Raw genomic sequence first — 20058 nt, 5'->3', positions numbered from 1 at the left:
TACTGAATACCATTTTTTTTCCCCCAACAAAAACGTTTTCGGTAGATGAGCTTAGCGTTGGGTTATATGACCATCCCTCATCCTGACAGTTTCCTGTACGAAGGGAAGCCTGACAGAAGTAGTCTGGCCACTTGTACTCAGTAACAGAGTTCTTGACACTGTAACTTTGACTATTCCTGGCAGAACTTGAAACCCCACTTGTATCTAAACCAGATCTACTTTAACATACCTGCTTTTCTGGACTCAGAAAGTTGCTTGTGCACTTCTTTTTCAAGTCTTTCACTTCTCGAGCAGGATTCACTCCGCCCTCGCATCTGTCTCCTGGAATTTTCCGGTACCTGAGAGGCAGAGAAAATTTGTTAACAGAATACAAGGATGTACTTCTGGATTCTTGCTTGCTTCCTGAAAACAAGATTTTAGAAGTTGCAGAAAAACTTCTGGTCATTACACCATCTTTCAGGCCTTGGGGGAGATCTGCAGGGATGTTTTGGGGATATTCTGTGTAGTTTCAGTCCTTGGACAGACCACACATCCCTTGCCTTGCTGCAGGGACATGCCACCTTTCTGCCTTAAGAGACTGTGTCAAAGAACTGTGACCAGGGAATGCAGTCAACACGCGGTACATAAACCACAGGGGAGGGGAGTGTTTATCAGGGAAGGAGGCAGTGAGCCTCCTCTAGAGCAGCGCTCTCTACTGTGGTGGCTATTTACACTTAAATTAATTAAAATTACTTCAGTTTCTCACTCACACTAGTGTCAACAGCCACAAAGGGCTAGTGGCGACCGCATCAGACACAGCAGATTACAGAACATTTCCCCCACTACAGAAAGTTTTAGTAGACAGTATTTTTCTAGAGTGCTCTCAGCTACTGCTCCGAACTATGCGGAGAGACGCAGCTTTCACTCTGCACAGTGGAGACTCAGTCCCGATACGGGAGAAGCAGGCATCTCACCCATTTGTCGTCAGGTGCTCTTCTCTCCCGTACAAACAAAACTCTAGGTCGTGGCCCTTGAGTTCTGGCTGTTCCACACACTTGGAGTCATTTTCTGGACGGAAGTAGCCAAAATCACTGTAAGAATCAGCAAATAAGGTATCTTTCAAAGTTGCTGAAAGACAGGAAGCGACTAGCAATGAAGGCTTTATATGGGGCAGTGGATGGTCAATGTTCCAGTCTTGGGTTGCCAGAAAGAAGCTAAGGAAGCCTGTGACATATAAAGAGGTCTGTTTAGGAAAAAAAAGCACAGGGGGAGGGCTGAACTGAGGGAAAATAGCTTATGGATTGGGCTTCAGACTCAGTAGCTAGGAGTCCCACACAGACAACTCAGGCTCCGGGAAGGGAAGGAGGGCAGCCTGCAGGGGGTGGGGACTCACGTGACTAAGACACAGAGAAATAGTACATCAGCAACAGATCTAAACTCTGGGACACTCAGCAACTCTTTTATTTCTCTCCAAATAACCCATTTACCCATGTTCTACCCATGGCGGGTATGTTAAACCTTTCCTGCCTTCCCCACTTCCGTGTTCCTCAGTTTCTTAGATGGTCCCTGCCGCCAATGTGAATGCCTGTTCTTGCCCTCCATTCTATCCCATCTCTCCATAGCGCCACCCATCTGCTCTTTCTCTGCTTTCCCCAAAGAAATGACACGAGTGGCCTCGGCCCCATCCTTCCTAATGCCCCTGGGCGGGGGCTCGTTCCATGGACAGTGTGGCAGTGACCACTAGTCCCACTCACCTGGAGGCTCCTCCTTAGCCTGAACCTGTCCTCTTCCTTCACCATCCTCTCCTTTACTGGCCAGATTTCTTAAAAAATATTTTTTCCTTGTCCTGTTGTACTCATTTACTTTTTATTCTATGCATTTGGGCTTCGACCCCCTTCTGCAACCTTGAAAATGAACGTCTGTGGCCCCCCAGGGCTCACCAGTCATCCAACCTAGGGGGCTCTCTCTGTCTCGTTCACTCTGATCACCTATTCTGGGGCACTTGCCACAATGCTGTGCCCCACCCACTGAGGCCCTGAGAGTGGCACTCGTCTGTTTCTTTGGTCACTGCTTGCTCTGCTCTCTTCCTAACCCGTAAGTGCAGATGTTTTCCAAGATTCTATAATTCATTCTCTTACTCCCCCTTCATGAGCTTAACTATTTGTTGCAACTAAAACTTCTAGGTTTTACCTCTCTTGAGCTCTAATCCTACATTTCCAAATACCTGCTGGACACTGCCATCTAAATCTGCTGACAGAACCTCAAATAAACAAAACATTCAAAATACATCGCGTTTCCTCCTTCATGCCAGTCCCTCCAGTCATTTCCTCCGTTTGTCCAGGACACTACCTTCCTTCCCACCATCTAAGTTGGAAACAGCCTGAGCACCCCCATCTGGACCCACTCACTTCATCGTGACTACTGTAACTTCCCCTCATGGCCTATCTTCCAGCACACCCTTCCTGATCACGCTGTTGGGGTGGTCTAAGCCCACATCAGTCCATGGGCTTTAACGACCTGCTTCTTCCCAGATGTGCATGGTCAAATCCTACGGCTCGTCAGGGCTCAGCCCAAATGCCACCTCCTCTACAAAGCCTTCTTTGACCCACCTACCTCCTTTCAGCTCTGGATGGAATAGTCTCTCCCTTTTCTAAATCCCCAAGGATCCCACCTTTTGTTTCAAACATAATTATGTGCATCTTACCAGGAGAGTCTATAATAAACTTCCTGTTATCACTTTGCACTGCCCTGTGCATAGAAAATAGTCAATGAATATTTGGTGAATATATAGATGCTGCTTGTACTTCAAGGCTTTCTGACAAATATTTAAGGGAGAGGGTAGAGAGAACAAAAGATACAGAAGACACCACACCTCCAATAGCAAGGAGAAATTTCTGGCAAAAATTTTATGTGTTCAATCCAAAATTTCAGGGACCATACCCTTCCCACTCACAAAGTACACATTTCTCAAGCACGTGGGGTACAGTGGGCAGGCTCTGGAGCTGAATGGCCAGGTTCACATCGCAGCTCTGCCACGTGATGGCAAATTAGTCATAACCTCTCTGTACCTTCATTTCTCCCTTTGTGAAATGGAAATAACCAGAGTACCTCTCTCACAGGGCTGCTGAGGGGAAGTGTAAACAGACGTACTGCTAAAAAACGTCAGCGGCTATCATTATGACTATGTGATTATCAAATACAATATGCACTCAAAGAGTCTGGAGTTTAATGGTGGAAGCAAATCTATACACAAAAATTAAAATATGGTAAGTGCTGTATTAGGAGCCTAGATGAGGAAAATCTGGGGAAGGCTTTAAGAAGGCGGTATCTGAGCTAAGTATTAAAGGCTAAGTTGGAATTCACCAGGCTTGGGGTCAAGCAGGGAAAGACTTCCAGGAAGAAGCAGCAGCACGCACAGTGGCATGGAGCTCTGAGGAAGCACAACGTGTTTGGAAAACAGCAGAAGCTCAGGTGACCGAGAGCCACCCTGTGTGCAGTTAAGGATGGGAGACAGCCCTTCAGAGTTTGACAGTATGAATAAGCTCTAGCCCTATTACAACATCAAAGTGACCTGAGTGATATTTTCCCCTGCGGAAATAGAGAAGGGAGGACCCCTGGCCATTCCACAGATTATGAGCCATGCAGGAGGAAACACACTGGGTCAGGCTGCAGTTTGCTCAGTCCTGCATTCTCTGTCACCTGCAGTTCAGGAGAATACATTGTGGGAGGACAGGACTGCTATCTGCCTGCCTTCTTTTCCAAATCCACTTCTACCTCCTGTCAGTATCTTTTGCAGGTAACAAGTTCCATAAGATTAGTACCTGTGATGTGAAGCAGTTCCTCTTATTTGCCCTACGTTACCTTGCTTAGGCTACCTAGGGACTCCCTCGCCCTTGTATAATCAACTAACCCTGTGCCAGACAAGAAACTAACCCTTAAGCCTGGATGGTCCTGAACTCTAGGGAGTTCACCTTGATGGCTTCTAAGCCTTGATGGGACTTAGAAGCCTTGGGACTTGATGGGACTTCTAAGCCTTGATGGGACATACAGACCATACATACTGATGTCACCTCCTCTCTTGGGACAGATCCACACTCTTTCTGCCTTCAGTCCTGCAGACGACCCCAAACCTAGTACCCTACCTGCTACACCCAGGCTGTCAGGCTGCTTGCTAAAGTCCAGTTTCCTCTGAGCTCCTGTACCACTCTTCTTGGTGTTTCTGTCCTATCATCTTCTCTCTCTCTCCTTTTTAATTCTCATCCTCCTTATGTACCTCTCTCCTTCCCACCACTGCCAAGTCAGGATGTCCAGGGGTTGTTGCTGGTTCTGGCCAATAAGTAACTGATGCAATGTTATCTGTCCAATTATTAACAACTCTGGTTCCCTTTCTCTGTGCCTCAATTTCCTTAATAAGAAGCAACAGTACTCCACTCTTGAGGAAGAAGGGAAAGAAAAGGATTTAAATATTTCTGAACTGTCTTTTGCCTCCTCCAGCACGGGAAATGGCTGATAGGGATCTGAGGGATGCTGATACCAGAGGAAGTCCTCCAGGGAGCAGGGACAGACGGACGGCTGCTTGGTCACAACATAGTCCCGACCATTCTGACAGACGGAAGACTTGCGTAGCCGTAGGTACTGTTCTTTATAGCCTAAGATGCAGCCATCTCCATAATCTCCAGGGTCTGTGGAGTGAGCCAGCCATATGGTATAGTCCTTCTCTTCACCTAAAAGAAAGACAGGCTGTTCAGGAAACTGCATGGGACAGAACCCACCCATGTGAGGCAGCTGCCAGGCAATAGGAAGAACGAGGAGAGGAAAAGTAGGGATGTTTGACTCAACCTATTGCTTCACTTTGGAATTGCAAATGAAAGTTAACATTAGTGGGAGCCTACCAGCAATGGGCTTTTCTTCATGCCAAGGGAGGAGTCTTTGCATCTCACGACCCATTTGAGTTCTAGGAAAAACCTTATTTTTGAACTGGGGAGCTGGATGGAGAACCTCTAAGGTTCCTTCCAGACTGAGAAGCTTCTGTCTTTAAGTCTTGCACACCTGTGCCCTTGGTCAGCAGGAGCTGTCAGGTAAGCAACCAGATGCTTGCCTTTAGGACAAGACACCAATTAGCCAAAAGCATGGGTTCAATTTCACTATGGGTTAGTTTGCTTCAAACAGAAGGGGAAACATACTTTCTAGGCTTTTAACTCTTGTAGACTGGCTTTCAAATGAAGACCATGATGACAGTCAACCTGGCTTAGTGTGTCATATCATCCACTCATGGAAAAATGACTCAAAGGCTGTGGCCTAAAGACTGTGGATTAGGTTTTTATCTTTTGGGATGTGAAGACCAGAACAGGGCCTGTTAAAGAGCAGGGGCTGGGGCTTCCCTGGTGGCGCAGTGGTTGAGAGTCCGCCTGCCAATGCAGGGGACACGGGTTCGTGCCCCGGTCCGGGAAGATCCCACATGCTGCGGAGCGGCTAGGCCCGTGAGCCTCAACCACTGAGCCTGTGCGTCTGGAGCCTGTGCTCTGCAACGGGAGAGGCCGCGACAGTGAGAGGCCCGCGCACCGCGATGAAGAGTGGCCCCCACTCGCTGCCAACTGGTGAAAGCCCTCGCACAGAAACGAAGACCCAACACAGCCAAAAATGAATATAAAATAAATAAATAAAAATTTTTAAAAAAGAGCAGGGGCTTAACAAATCTTTTAATGATGTTAAACTTCAGGGATAACTGTAGAGCTGCCTGCTGAGGGGAAAACTCATAAGCCAGCTAGCTCCTTTACAGCCTATTTAGTGAATTTAGATTATAATGACTCTCCGATTTTAAATCATTGAAACATCTTGTAGAAAAGTAAGGTCCAAACTGAGTGCTTCTGCTTCTTGCAGGACTCACTAAAGTAACATGCTGAGGAAACGGGCCCCCAACACAGCCTAATAACAGTCAGGACCAAATTTAACCAGAGCTTCTTGAAACTTAAGTCTTCTACCATATTATGCCAGAAAGCAACTATGGGTCACAAGGAGTCATCACTTTTTCTCCAGTTTTTTTTTTTTATCCTCCATGTTTTCAGTACAATGTCAGCATCTTTGGTACTGGGGGCCTGGGTTTGCTTGTCATTCTTTAGGAACACCTTGCAATGAATATTTTAACTTCTCTGAAGCCATTTTCTGGGCCTTTAACATGCCTTCCAGTTTGAAGTCACAGCGTTCTGAAATGGTCAAGCCAAACTCTTTGCATGAAAACTTCCTCACTTCAACATTTTGATAAGTGACACAGTCAGTTAGATGGTCTTTGTAACACACTTTCCTCTATAGTTCTGCTGTCATCAAGTGTGAAAAACCCTGAAGTGTTATGAAATAATTTTAGACAAACAAAAACATGCATTATCCTTACAAGCAGAAAAAACTCTCAGAAAATGCTACAGAGATCTAAAGTACAAAACTATACTCTCCTAGATGTCCACATGTGGCTAGTCGGAATTGAGATTTACCATAAGGGTGAGTGTAGAATATGCACTGGATTTTGAGGCCCAGTTAGAAGAAAAAGAATGTAACAGATGGCCAAAAAGCACATGAAAAATGCTCAACATCACAAATTATCAGAGAAATGCAAATCAAAACTACAATGAGGTATCGCCTCACACCGGTCAGACTGGCCATCGCCAAAAAATCTACAAATAATAAATGCTGGAGAGGGTGTGGAGAAAAGGGAACCCTCCTACACTGTTGGTGGGAATGTAAATTGGTACAGCCACTATGGAGAACAGTATGGAGGTTCCTTAAAAAACTAAAAATAGAACTACCATATGATCCAGCAATCCCACTCCTGGGCATATATCCAGAGAAAACCATAATCCAAAAAGATACATGCACCCCAATGTTCATTGCAGCACTGTTTACAATAGCCAAGACATGGAAGCAACCTAAATGTCCATCGACATTTAGGAATGGGTAAAGAAGATGTGGTACATATATACAATGGAATATTATTCAGCCATAAAAAGAATGAAATAATGCCATTTGCAGCAACATGGATGGACCTAGAGATTATCGTACTAAGTGAAGTAAGTCAGACAGAGAAAAACAAATATCATATGATATTGCTTGTATGTGGAATCTAAAAAAAAGGTACAAATGAACTTATTTACAAAACAGAAATAGAGTCACAGATGTAGAAAACAAACTTATGGTTACCAGGGCAGAAAGGGGGAGAGGGATAAACTGGGAGATTGGGATTGACATATACACACTACTATATATACAATAGATAACTAATAAGGACCTACGGTATAGCACAGGGAACTTTACTCAATACTCTGTATTGACCTATACAGGAAAAGAATCTAGAAAAGAGTGGACATATGTATATGTATAACTGATTCACTTTGCTGTACAGCAGAAACTAACACAACATTGTAAATCAACTGTACTCCAATAAAAAAATTAAAATACCTTAAAAAAAGAATGTAAAATGTTTCATTAATAATTTAAAAACATTGCTTACATGTTAAAATGATAATATTTTGGACATACTGAAATAACTATATTATTAAAATAAATTTTGCCTCTTTTACTTTTATAATGTAGCTAGTTGATAGAATAATTTAAATTATATACGTGGCTCTCATTTTATTTCTCTTGGACAGTGCTAATCCAAAGAGGGAAGTGCTTTTCTGGTACCATCCCTTTGCCTGCTAACCCACATGGAACATCCTTCAGTCCTCTTTCACACACATGATTTTCTTATTCCAGCTAGAAGAAATTAAACTGAATCGGTTATTTAGGGAAATGGGCTCACAAGTTTCTGGTAGAAAAGTTCAAAGGAGACACTCACAGTTCCTTTCAAGGATATCTTTAAAATCGATGGTGTAGGAGACCCACTGGCGAGTCAGGAAAGATTCTGTGAAACCCCAGATGCTGATGTTCATGGACCTAGCTCCAGGTTCTGAAGCCAGGCCAGTAAAGTAGATAGGCTCCCTGGTAAATATGTAGGTTTGCCAGCACTGACCCTCGTCTGTGGAGAACCTGAAACCACAATTAGAGAAAGATCATGAGAGAGGATCAACATTTACGGGAATATCAGGAAACCACCGGCTGTTTGATAACAAATCAGAGAAAAACTCTCATATTTAGGTGATGGCTTACTATTATATTAATTTTTAACACCTATAGTTAACGGGGAAAAGGGATTCACTCAAATATTATGGAAGAAAATGCCTTTATAAAAATTCTTCCAGGGCTTCCCCGGTGGCGCAGTGGTTGAGAGTCCGCCTGCCGATGCAGGGGACGTGGGTTCGTGCCCCGGTCTGGGAAGACCCCACATGCCGCGGAGTGGCTGGGCCCGTGAGCCATGGCCGCTGAGCCTGCGCGTCAGGAGCCTGTGCCCCGCAATGGGAGAGGCCACAGCAGTGAGGGGCCCGCGTACCTCAAAAGGAAAAAAAAAAAAATTCTTCCAAAGGAAAAAAGGATAGTGACTCATGTAAGAATGGGCTTCCAAGTCAACAAACAGAAATTATATAATAAGAACTTGTACTTAAGGAGTCATTTCCCCTCCAGAGTGCTTAAATGCTCCCATAATATTCTTGTTGGGAGGGAGAAGAGTATTTTTTAAAAGTGACGAAAAGTGTTAGCTAGAGGGAGTCAGAGGAAAAAACAAAGCTATTTAATTTGAGTTGCTCTAAATGCAATCCTTTCAAGCACCTTCCCTACAGCTCTGTAGAATGCACTAATCTGAATCAGGGACTGTAACTTCCCCCCAACAAACTGACAAACATCCCACAGTTGCTCTCTATGCAGATAGTGTGGGTGGAGCTGAGCTCATGCATACTTAATCACATTGATAGGACGGCTGCTGTGCTCGATGGCTACAATGATGCCTCCGGAATCCAGGATGGTGTAATAGTGAGGTCCTTCCAGCATCTTCAGCCAGGAGTAACCTCCATCATCTGAGATGTACACATCTGGGATCATCACTGAGATAGCATCCCCCACGCTACCTACAACACAATCCACCATCTCATCAGCACATATCAGCAATGAAACAGAGAGGATTTACTGTCAAGAGAATAATTCTGAATGAGTTTATTCTGATTATTTCCCATCATGCCTCCTGTAATTGAAAAAAAGGCCACTGACAATTTGGTAAAGGGAGAAGTCATGTTGCTCTCTGATGAGAGTCTATGAAAAACCCACCGTATCATTATCTTGCAAGAAATTCTGTAAAGGATGGTAAAAGCCATGTATGGTGGTTTTCTCACAGGGCTCGACACTGTGACTGAGTTTCAGTGTGCTCAGCCACTTCTTCCTGCGGAAGTGAGGGTGGGCTGCTTACCATGGGCGATGACTATGCCAACAGCGTTAGGCTCTGAGAGTGGGGCCATTGGAACGTTTAGTTTCTGGGAGATGCTGTAGGAAGCGTGAATATGAAGGCTGCACTGTGGAAAGAAAGCAAAGCTTAGATTAAAACCAAAGGTGAAATTTTTTTTCTCATCTCGGAGAGTCTTCTAATAAGGCTTTGAATGTATTAACCCAGACTTCCGTGGGATACTCTTTTTAAAAAAAATTGTGGTAAAAATCACATACCATAAAATTTATCATCTTAACCATTTCTAAGTGTGCAGTTCAGTAGTGTTAAGTACATTCACACTGTTGTGCAGCCATCACCACCATCCATCTCTGGAACTTCTGTGTCCTGCAAAACTGAAACTCTGTGCCTGTTAACCGGTAACTCCCCATCCCCGCTTCCCCCGACGCTGGCAACTACTATGCTACTTTCTGTCTCTATAAGTTTGACTAGTCTAGGTACTTCATAGAAGTGAAACCATACGGTGTTTGTCCTTCTGTGACTGGCTTATTTCACTTGGCATAACGTCCTTCCGTCCACCCATGGTGCAGCATGGGCCAGAATACCCTGCCTTTATAAGACTGAATATTATTCCATTGTGTTTATACACCACATTTTGCTTATTCATTCATCTGTCAATGGACACTTAGATTGCTTCCATCTTTCAGCTATTGTGTATAATGCTGCTTACAAACATGCATGTTCAAATAACTCTTGAGACACTGCTTTCAATTCTTTGGGATATATACCCAGAAGTGGAGCTGCTGGATCATATGGTAGTTCTACACTTAACTTTTTGAAGAACCCTCATATTGTTTTCCATAGCAGCTACACAATTTTCATTCCCACCAGCAGTGCACAAGGGTTCCAATTTCTCCACATCCAAGTCAACACTTACTATTTTTTATTTTTTGGATAGTAGCCATTCTAATGGATCTGAGGTGATCTCTCGCAAATCAAAAGTTTTGATTTGCATTTCCCTAATAATTTCCCTAATAATTGGTGGTATTGAGCATCTTTTCATGTGCTTACTGGCCATTTGTATATTTTCTTTAGAGAAATGTTTATTCAAGTCCTTTGCCCATTTTTAATGTGGGTTATTTGTTTTTTTGTTATTGAGTTATAGGCTCAGTGGGATATTCTTGATTCTGAAATGCATTAGTATATTTGGGAAAAAACTATGCAATTATTTTCGCATGTGTAATCTGTCTTAGTTTACTTTATTCCCGCACTACACCAAAGCCTCTGATCAATATTTAAAGTATGATTCCACACAAATAAACCTGATGAACGCCTGACATACTTCAGATGCTGTACAAGATGTGGCGGTGATTTGAATAAGACCCAGTCCTGTCTTTAAGAAATATTTCTCAGAAACTAGTTGAGGTATAAAGCAGGATGAAAATTAGTGCTTTACAAGAGGTTCAAATTGGTTAAACTGTTAATATTATGCCATGTATATTTTACTGCAATAAAAAAAAGCTTCAAGCAAACTGCTAATGAAACGAAGAGCAATGGTTAGTTCTAACTGAAGATGGGCACTAAGGATGGTTAGGATTTCCATTAACCCTAATGAACTGGGGGTAGGGGAGACAGGTACAACTTCCCCAGGAATAACGTGGGCAAGAGGCAGCTACATGCAGGGTGTTCCGGGAGCAGCAGAAGTTACAAGGGGCGTGCCAGTGATAAAATGGGCAATGACAGTGAAAAGGCAGAAGATATCCTGACAGGGGAGGAGGGGACCTTCATTCGCCAGATCACAGGCAAAGGGGAACCACAAAGAGTGTTGGGGAGGGAGAGACACAGCAGTGTGAGGGTTTCAAGGTAAGTAAAGAGGCCACTGTACCTGCTCAGGCTTAAGGAGAGAAGGGCAGGTGCAGGGCAAGGCCAGGGCGGAGGGATGGAAAAAGGGGAGCAGGATAGGGAGAGACACTCCACAGCACTCATGAATACAGAGAAGAGAGAGGGTGTGACGGGGGTGGTGTACCAGAAAGCCCAGCTGGGAGAGCAGAGTGCATATCAGCCACAGGTACTCTGAGGAGAGCTTGGAATTACCAACACTGTCACTTTTGAAGAAAACTCCCAGGGTTCCACTAAGCTCCTCTCAAATTCTGTAAAAGTCAGACATAAAGCTTGTTTTTTGTTTTTCCTTTTTTTCTTGGCTGTCAAGACCTGTCCATCATGAAACCTGGGATCTCCTGGAGCAATGCGTTTGTATTTCTAGCTCTTGGTCTCTCCTCAGAGGGCTCATCTCCTGCTTCCACATGCCACACCGGGTCACCACCCATACCCACCGGCCACGTGGAGCTTTGGCAGAGGGGAAGAGACACCCAAGTTCTCCTTCATTTGTTTCTGGCCAGTACAGCTTTGCACTGCTCATGAATGGCTGGTCTATGGCTTTCTGTAGAATTCCTGAAGTTTCATAGCTGCCATCATGACTCCTAACTAATCACCGGCCCATCTGTCCACTATGTTTTCATTCAGCAGTTTAGTACAACACAAATTGTTAGCCTTCAATTTTGTTTTTCGTTAAAGACAAATAAGCCATAATATTTTGGTCTTTCTTCGCCGTTCCTATTTCCCACATCCTAGTTAATTTCAACCCCTCATTTCCAAATTTTCCACCTTTATCTGTAGACCCTCATCAAGTACAAAACTTCATTATTCAAAAGGCTGGCACTAATAAGAGCAGAAGAGAATGGCTGCTTTGCTCCAAATACATATGACAGTTGGAGTAAAACAAACCTCGTTCTTATTTTTTGCAGTAGCATCGCATTCACTGTTCTCAGGCTTCCTCAGGTGCTTCCACCTTCCTCCTTGGTCAAAAGTGATCATAGTCTGGATAGAATTATCTGAATAGGAAAAGGATGATATTAAGCCTGATACACTGGAAGCACCCTATTAAATTCAGTTTATCATTGCATAACTCTCTCCTAACAGAGACTATATAACACCGCTAGAACTCTGGAGTCCCACAAGCTTGTTACATCCAGTGAAATGGCTCAGTGCTGGTGAGTATGATATTTGAAAGAGGCTTCCCACCTGAACAGGATCCAACTGATCCCAGAAATCATCTACACTGATGCTCTTATAAAAAGATACCTTTATCTCCTTACCAGCACTAACAGGCTGACATCTATTCTTCCTCCTTGTTTGCTTGCCTTGGAAGTAAAATCTACAGTGGGAAGGCATTCTAATCGTGACTCAGACAAGGCCATGATACGGGGCTTGTTTTAGTGAATCTCAAGATTTGAATGTATCTGCATAAGTCTCAGTTAATAATTCCTGATTTTGTCTCTCTGCCACTCCATATCCTATCCCTCTTTTACCTTTTCCTTTTTTTTCTTCATGTGTCTTCCCCATTCTCTGTTCTTAATGATATAAACTGTTGCAGGTTTAAATTCAAAGATATTATGCTTTGAATTTCTCAAGGAGAATCAAAAAAGAAAGCAAATAAGGTAAATTTCATTTATTCAATAGATGTTTTATTGCCTGTCCACTATGTGAAAATTGCTGTAAGGCTTTGGGAATATATCAGTGAACAAATCAGGAAAAAAAACTTTGGGAAATATATATTCTAGTAGGGTGAGGCAGACAAACACTAGACATTGTACATAGGTAAATTAGATAGTATGTTAGAAAATAAGTGCTGTAGAAAAGACTTGCACAGTTTGAGGGGGACTGAGAGTGTACGTGTGTAGGGGCAGGCAGACTGACATTTAAAATAGGATAGTCAGGGCAGGTCTTATCAGAAAGTAACACGACCAAAGGCTGGGAGGAGGAAAGCGTCAGCCTTGCAGATATCTGGGGAAAGAGAGAGAGCAGTCAGTGCAAATCTCTCAGCCACGAGTGTGTGATTCTGGTGTGTTTAAGGACTGGTAAAGGGCTGGAGTGACTACAGGAGAGTGAGCAAAGCAGAGGAGCTAGAAGTGAGGTCAGGGAGGAACTAGGGTGTCAATATCACTTGGACTTTGCAGGGTCTTCACAAAGTGAAAACAAACATCCCCCACCTCCTTCCAAAAAGTGAATACATAAATAAACAAAACCTAAACAAATCTTTGTACTTTAGAGTAATGTGTTTACTTGTGCAACTGGGCCACAGTAAAGGGAAGGTCTGAGAACCAGTGAAGAGAACGCCAAGAGGAATCTCGGCTGGCTATCACTCCGCCCTCCACAAGGCGAAAAGCATAAGTGGTCTAAACTCCTTCCTGTAGGCCTGAACCTCCCAACACAGAAGACTTACTTTATAAACAATGTAGAACCCCCCAAATCTTTCTTTCTGCCTGCCGCTGTTTTGTTCTTTCTTAGTTCTATTTACCATAACTTATTTAAAATAGAGAGCCAGAATTTACATGGATAGCCTTGTTGACTAGGCAAGCAACATTACTGGGGAGGATAGGATCCTCAGTTTCCCCAAAAGCCTCCACTCCCAACATGTTCAGCTGAAGGAGAGCTGTGCCGAGACCCACCTTCTGAGAGCACACTTGTCATGTAGACCCCACGGAGGGAGGTCACATTGGTAAAGTCTGTCTCGCCACCTGTGGTTGTGTAGAGATGTCGGTCCAAGGACTTGGAATAGACAATGCCTCGATCGTCTGAGGTAAATATAGTGCCAAATCCGGTGTCTGGAATAGGCAAACAAACAAAAACACTAAGTCTTGGGAGGGAACAGAGAGAAAACAATAGTCTAGTCATACACATGACACATGACTGACTGACTGCACACATCAGCCAACTCTCTCCCTTCATGATGTACACGCAGACCTGAGAGTCAATCAAGGTTTGATACTCAAGATCTTCATGGCCATCTTTAATTCTAGTACCCAGCTTAGTGCCTGAAATATAGCAGATGCTGAATTTGTTGAATAAATTAATCAGATGTTACAGAAAAGCTCTTCTCAGTTATACTCTGGTGGCAGAGGCACTGTATTTAGCTTCATATCTTACACATCTTTTAAAATCTTTACACTCTAAAATAATGCTTCTCAAACTGTGGTGAAGGATCAATTTTAAGATTTCAATTATGTCACAAACTGATGCTTTTGTAAATATAACAAAAATTTATCACTAGAAAAATGAAATACAAAAGAAAGAAAAAATATAATCCTTAAAATTTTTTTTATTATTAGAGTCAACAGATACAAAATTTCTTTGTCAAAGGGCTGTAAGAGTTTCTAAATGCTCACTCTTGCTTTCCATACATATTTGGTAATAAAGAATTTGCAAATCAGTACCAGTCCTCCGACCATTCTTTGAGCAGCACTGCTCTAGAACACCTGGACATACTATACAAACCGCCTTAGAGGGTCAAAGCAAGTGGCCTTTTTAACAGAGGCTACATATCATCTCTAAGACACAGTATTCAGTAGGCCAGTAATAAATTCCTAGGGGTAAAAGGAAAAATTGACATGTAAGAAGGAAAGCTACTAAAACAGGGTTCAGAGCTTAAATCTCTGTGCTTCAAGGGTGAGCCACTGCACAGCTCTTACCTCCAGGTTCGTCTACATGCATGAACACCATGTCATCATTAGCTGCTAGAATAGAATAGAATTGTTCCTGCCCCACAGAGGGGAGCTGGGCCATGCTCCATGTGTCCCCTTGATCTGTTGACACATGAATCCTTCTTGTTGTATCCTGGAACAAATGCCAATATTTATCTTTTAAATTCTCTACCAAGATGCCATGTGCAGTGACACGAATAGATACATTATTAATTATATGTATCATTATCCATTTCCTCACTGGGTACAACTGTTAAAAATGAAAGGTCCTAGTACCAATTACCAAAGCTATTTCTAACCTCTTGCAAGATCCAGGCACTGGAACAATCCATCCTACTGTAAGTAAGGTTATCCTGGTTTCCTCTTTGGCTTCTTCATTCTGGTGTGGCCCCCTAAGATATTAACCTCCCAACTTCTGACATGCCAATTTCCTTCAATAGAGATTAGGGTTTGTCGGGACCATCATTAGTTTGGCTCTATAGCCATTCGCATATGCTTGCTCAGATAATTCTTTTTATTTTTTAATTGATTAATTAATTAATTAATTTTTGGCTGCATTGGGTCCTCGTTGCTGCACGCGGGCTTTCTTTAGTTACGGTGAGCGGGGGCTACTCTTCGTTGTGGTGCGCAGGCTTCTCATTGCAGTGGCTTCTCTTGTTGTGGAGCACGGGCTCTAGGTGCGTGGACTTCAGTAGTTGTGGCACGCAGGCTCAGTAGTTGTGGCTCGCGGGCTCTAGAGCGCAGGCTCAGTAGTTGTGGCTCACGGGCTTAGTTGCTCCGTGGCATGTGGGATCTTCCTGGACAAGGGCTCGAACCCGTGTCCCCTGCATTGGCAGGCAGATTCTTAACCACTGCACCAGCAGGGAAGCCCTCAGATAATTCTTAAAATGATGACTGCTGCATAGAAGTCTGGTCCCTTTGAGACAGTCCTGGCATAATCCAAAGCATTAGATAATTAAGGGTCTAGAAAATGGAGATGAAACGCAGGCTTGGGAGATCATGAGGGAAGTCAAAATGTGACATGTCTCCTCTTTTTTTTTTTTTCTTTAACATCTTTATTGGAGTATAATTGCTTTACAATGGTGTGTTCGTTTCTGCTGTATAACAAAGTGAATCAGCTACACATGACATGTCTCCTCTTTAAGGAAGGCTCTCGGAACAGCCATGATGGAGGGAACATGCCAGCCTGGGAAGAGGCCAAGGAGAGTCAGAAATTAATATAATGAAGCTGATCAGGGAGTATTTAGCTGTTAAAAGGAGTCTGTTGAGGAGGCAATTAACACGTACTGTCTGATAAATAGTTTAAAATAGCTTCTAGACACAGTTTAGCCAGGGCACAAGAATTAGTCCCAGAGCCTCCTTATGTTAAATACTCTTCAGTGACAAGTACCTTTAACTTATTTTTCTAACTCCCATCTTAGATGTTTACTGTGAATCTTACTGTCACTATTATAGGTAGAAACTAGAGTTCAAAAGCACACAGCGGAATTTTAATTTTGTAACAGTACAGTGTATAGGCGACTACCTCTGGAATTAGACAGTCTGGTTTCCACCAGGGTTCCACCTCTGGGTGACCCTAGACAAGTTACTCAATTTCCTCAAATAAAAACCGAGATAACAGTATGAACTTATAGGGTTGTGGGGAGGATTATTATGAAAGTGCTCCAGGGCGTGATCTGTAGTTACTATGTCTACTTCCCCATCTCCAGTTCTCTCTGAACCCACTCCAATCAGCCTTTTAACTTCAGTACTCCAAGGAAACTGCTTTCATCGAGGTCACCAACAACCTATACTTTTCCAACTCCAGTGGATAATTCTCAGAACTCATCTAACTACACATTTCAGCTGAGTTTAACACAGCTGACCACTTCTTCCTCCTTGAAACATTTCTTTCACTTGGCTTTCATGACATCACCTGTCTTATTTCCCCCACCTCACTGGTCCCTCCCTCGAAGTCCTCTTTGCTGATTTGAACAGTCTCTTTCCAACCTTTCCCTGCTGGGGTGATTCAGGGCACCAGGTGCTCAGCCCTCCCACCTCTTCTTGACTGACTCATTCCTCCACAAGATACCATCTAGTCACATGGCCAGATGAGATTATACCATATGATTACACCATATAATTTTGGAAGATTCATATACCCAAGTGTTTACTTGACATTTCCACCTAGATACCTAATAGGCATCTCGCATCCAAAGCTGAATTCTTGATTTTCTTCCCACACACTTGCTTCTCCTGCAGTCTTTGCCGTCTCAGTAAATGGCACCACCATTCACCCAGTTGCTCAAGCCAAAGACTCTAAAGTTATCCTTGGTTCGTCTTATTCTCTCACAATCCGCATCTAATCCATCGGCAAACACTATTGGCGATACATTTAAAAATATATCCACAATCTTACCATGCCTCCCCTCATCCACTGTTAACAGCCTGGTCCAACGTACCATCTCTCTCACTGCTGCTCCTGCTGCTTCCATTCCTGCCCCATGAGGCTATTCTACACACACCTATTCTGTCAGAAGAGACGGCCAGTTATGCCATTCCCCTGCTTGCAACCTTTTCACAGCTTCACAACACGTGAAGAATGGAAGCCAAGGTCTTAATCACAACCTACAGAGGCCCTGTGCGATCTGGCCACTGGCTGCCCATCTCTGGACCACCCTTCCCTATGCTCCAGCCATGCTGCTCTTCTCACTTTTCTTCAGTATTCCAAGCGTACGCCAGCCTGAGGGTCTTTGCACTCACTGCTTCCTCAGCCTAGATGTCCATGCGGCTGTGCTCTCACTTCAGTCAGGTCTCAGAGAGCCCATCCAAACCACCCTATCTAAAACAGTGCTGCTCCGGGACTTCCCTGGTGGTCCAGTGGTTAAGAATCCACCTTCCAATGCAGGGGATGCGGGTTCGATCCCTGGTCGGGGTAATAAGATCCCACAGGCCGCGGGTCAACTAAGCCTGTGCGCCGCAACTACTGAGCCCGTGTGCTGCAAACTACAGAGCCCACATGCACTAGAGCCCGCACGCCACAACTAGAGAGAAGCCTGTGCACCACAGTGTAGATCCCACGCAACGAAATAAATACATAAACAAACAAATAAATAAATAAAACAGCGCTGCTCCAATTCCCGCCTCTTTCTATGTATTCACTCTGCTTTAGGTTTCTTCACAGCTTTAATCATTACCTGATATTATATCATATTGATCAGTTTAGTATCTATCTCCCTACTTGAATAGAAACTCTGAGAGCAGGACATTTATCTGTTTTGTTCACTGCTATATTCCCAGAACCTATATACCTAGTATATAGCAGGTACTCAATTAATGTTACATATTTCCATTATCTTTATTGAATAATAAAGGCAAGTAGATTGCTTTTATCAGAATCCATGTCTGAGTAAAGCCCAAACACTGGGTCTACATATCGCAAAACAGATACCAGAATTCAGTTGGTGACACAGGCCAAACTACAGAGGATCCCAGAAGAGTCAATCAGCCTCTATAAAAAGAACCACCTCCAAATCTTACGGTGATATTAACTATGCAAAGGGCAAGTAACTCCATCAGTACCTGTAGTAAAAGCTACCTATTTGAGGCATAATTTATTAAATATTGCAAGAGGCAAGAAACTCCATCAGTACCTGTCGTCAAAGCTATCTATTTGAGGCATATTTACAGAAACATCAGAACCCACAGAGAAGAGGCAAACACCCACCTTATCAGCCATCACAGAGGCAAAAAGGAAACGTCCCCCAAGACCAAATGAGTAGATTTTCACACCAATGGTTTTGAAGCTTTTTCCCAAGTCTGAAGTTCTCCGTAATTCCAGTGCCCCAAGGTCAGCTTCTTAAACAAGACAAAATATCAATTAAAATTTCACTTACTTGTGAGCCTCTAGTTCAAAACAATTGTTTTAGAATTGTTCTTAGTTTTATAGCAAAAGAATTTTTAATCTTATGCATGTTAATCAGGTAACAATATAAAAGGATAGAGAATGAGACACAGGAAATTCACAGTTGGGTTTTATCTTTATACATGTGAGGTTTTATATTGGACAGAAAGACAGTTTACTTAATTCCAGTACAGTGTTGCATAAAAACACCAGAGCATCCTGCTTTACTTTCTTCACAACACAGTTTGCAATTATCTCATTGTGTTTTAAGTTGTCTTGTTTGAGTTTCAGTTTTCCTGTTGATCATCCAACATCCCTACTTGAACTGAGGCTCCGTAAGAGCAGGCCTTGGGTGTCTCGTTCTCGCCGTCCTGAGGATGGTGTTTAGCATACTACTGCAGGTGCTCAAGTGAATGGATAAACGAAATGAGTCCGCTGAATGAATAAATGAAAGATTACGCTTTCAGCTTCGAAACTGTGCCGCTGATTGGAAAGCCAGCGGCTTCCACCTACACAAACACAGTCCATGTTCTTTGGCAGAAATCACTATGCATTTCAATTTGTTGTTTGTAGCCTCATATTTACTTTATGTAAATACACTGCTAAAATTAAGTATACTGTCTCTGTGTATAGCCTTCATTTTTTATTTGATCGAGGCAGAGTATAGTACTTGGTTGTTTGTACTTTCAAGATTTTAAAAATCACTAACAGCTAGCTATCTTTAGCTATTAAAATAACAAGAGAATGGAAACATCTTTGATGCTTCTACCTCTTACAACCCAGAATATTCTACCATGAATGGACACCAGGACACTCTTTTCTGGGACTAAAATATACTTACTGCAGGAGCCATTCACATAGGTGGTAAAGAAGATGGTGTTTTCTGATCCCCTACAGTGAGGCAAAGACAGAGAAAAGACACGGTTCAAGACTGCTAACAGACTGCATCAACCTTAGTCACTTAGTTCCAAGCAGGTCTAATAAGGGTCACCTATGGGTACCAGCCAAAACAGCCTTCTTGGATGCTGTACACCGATTCTTTCACAGCCTCACATCAAGGTTCCCACAGTCTGGCCCCAGGCGTTTTCCACACGCCACCACTTCTTTATGTGAACTCTTCCAGCCGGTCAAACGGGTCTCCTTACACTCTCCAAAGCTGCCTTTTGCATTTGCTCATATCATTTCCTTCTTAAAACACTTTTCTCTCGTGTGACCAAATCTTACCCTCACAACCTTCAGGCTCCAGGTTAAAATCTAACTCTTCCATGAAGTGTTCCCTGTCACTCTAACTGGAAGCCTTCTTTGGTGCAAACTTCTAGAGCAGTGGTTCTCGACCAGGGGCAATTTTGCTCCCAAGG

At 43.2% G+C, this 20058-nt stretch overlaps 1 protein-coding gene across 4 annotated transcripts in view; it reads right to left on the bottom strand.

Moving 5' to 3' along the window:
• The window catches only part of SORT1 (sortilin 1), an 81399-nt gene that overhangs the window by 7537 nt on the left and 53804 nt on the right, over nt 1-20058 (bottom strand). For 2 of the 4 annotated variants that reach the window (XM_060139440.1, XM_060139442.1), the window contains exons 7-17: nt 19542-19591; nt 18524-18654; nt 14806-14950; nt 13786-13941; nt 12062-12168; nt 9305-9407; nt 8801-8969; nt 7808-7998; nt 4514-4703; nt 954-1070; nt 230-338 (exon numbers count right to left, since the gene is read on the bottom strand). In XM_060139440.1, the coding sequence (XP_059995423.1) occupies nt 230-338; nt 954-1070; nt 4514-4703; nt 7808-7998; nt 8801-8969; nt 9305-9407; nt 12062-12168; nt 13786-13941; nt 14806-14950; nt 18524-18654; nt 19542-19591 (1468 nt within the window). The remainder of the gene's footprint in view (nt 1-229; nt 339-953; nt 1071-4513; nt 4704-7807; nt 7999-8800; nt 8970-9304; nt 9408-12061; nt 12169-13785; nt 13942-14805; nt 14951-18523; nt 18655-19541; nt 19592-20058) is intronic. The other 2 variants (XM_060139441.1, XM_060139444.1) reach the window with 1 other exon arrangement.

Source organism: Lagenorhynchus albirostris, chromosome 2 (genome assembly GCF_949774975.1).
Source record: "Lagenorhynchus albirostris chromosome 2, mLagAlb1.1, whole genome shotgun sequence".
Taxonomy (NCBI): Eukaryota; Metazoa; Chordata; class Mammalia; order Artiodactyla; family Delphinidae; genus Lagenorhynchus; species Lagenorhynchus albirostris.
The sequence above is the reverse complement of the archived record's forward strand: the minus strand, read 5'-3'. Positions and strand labels throughout refer to the sequence as shown.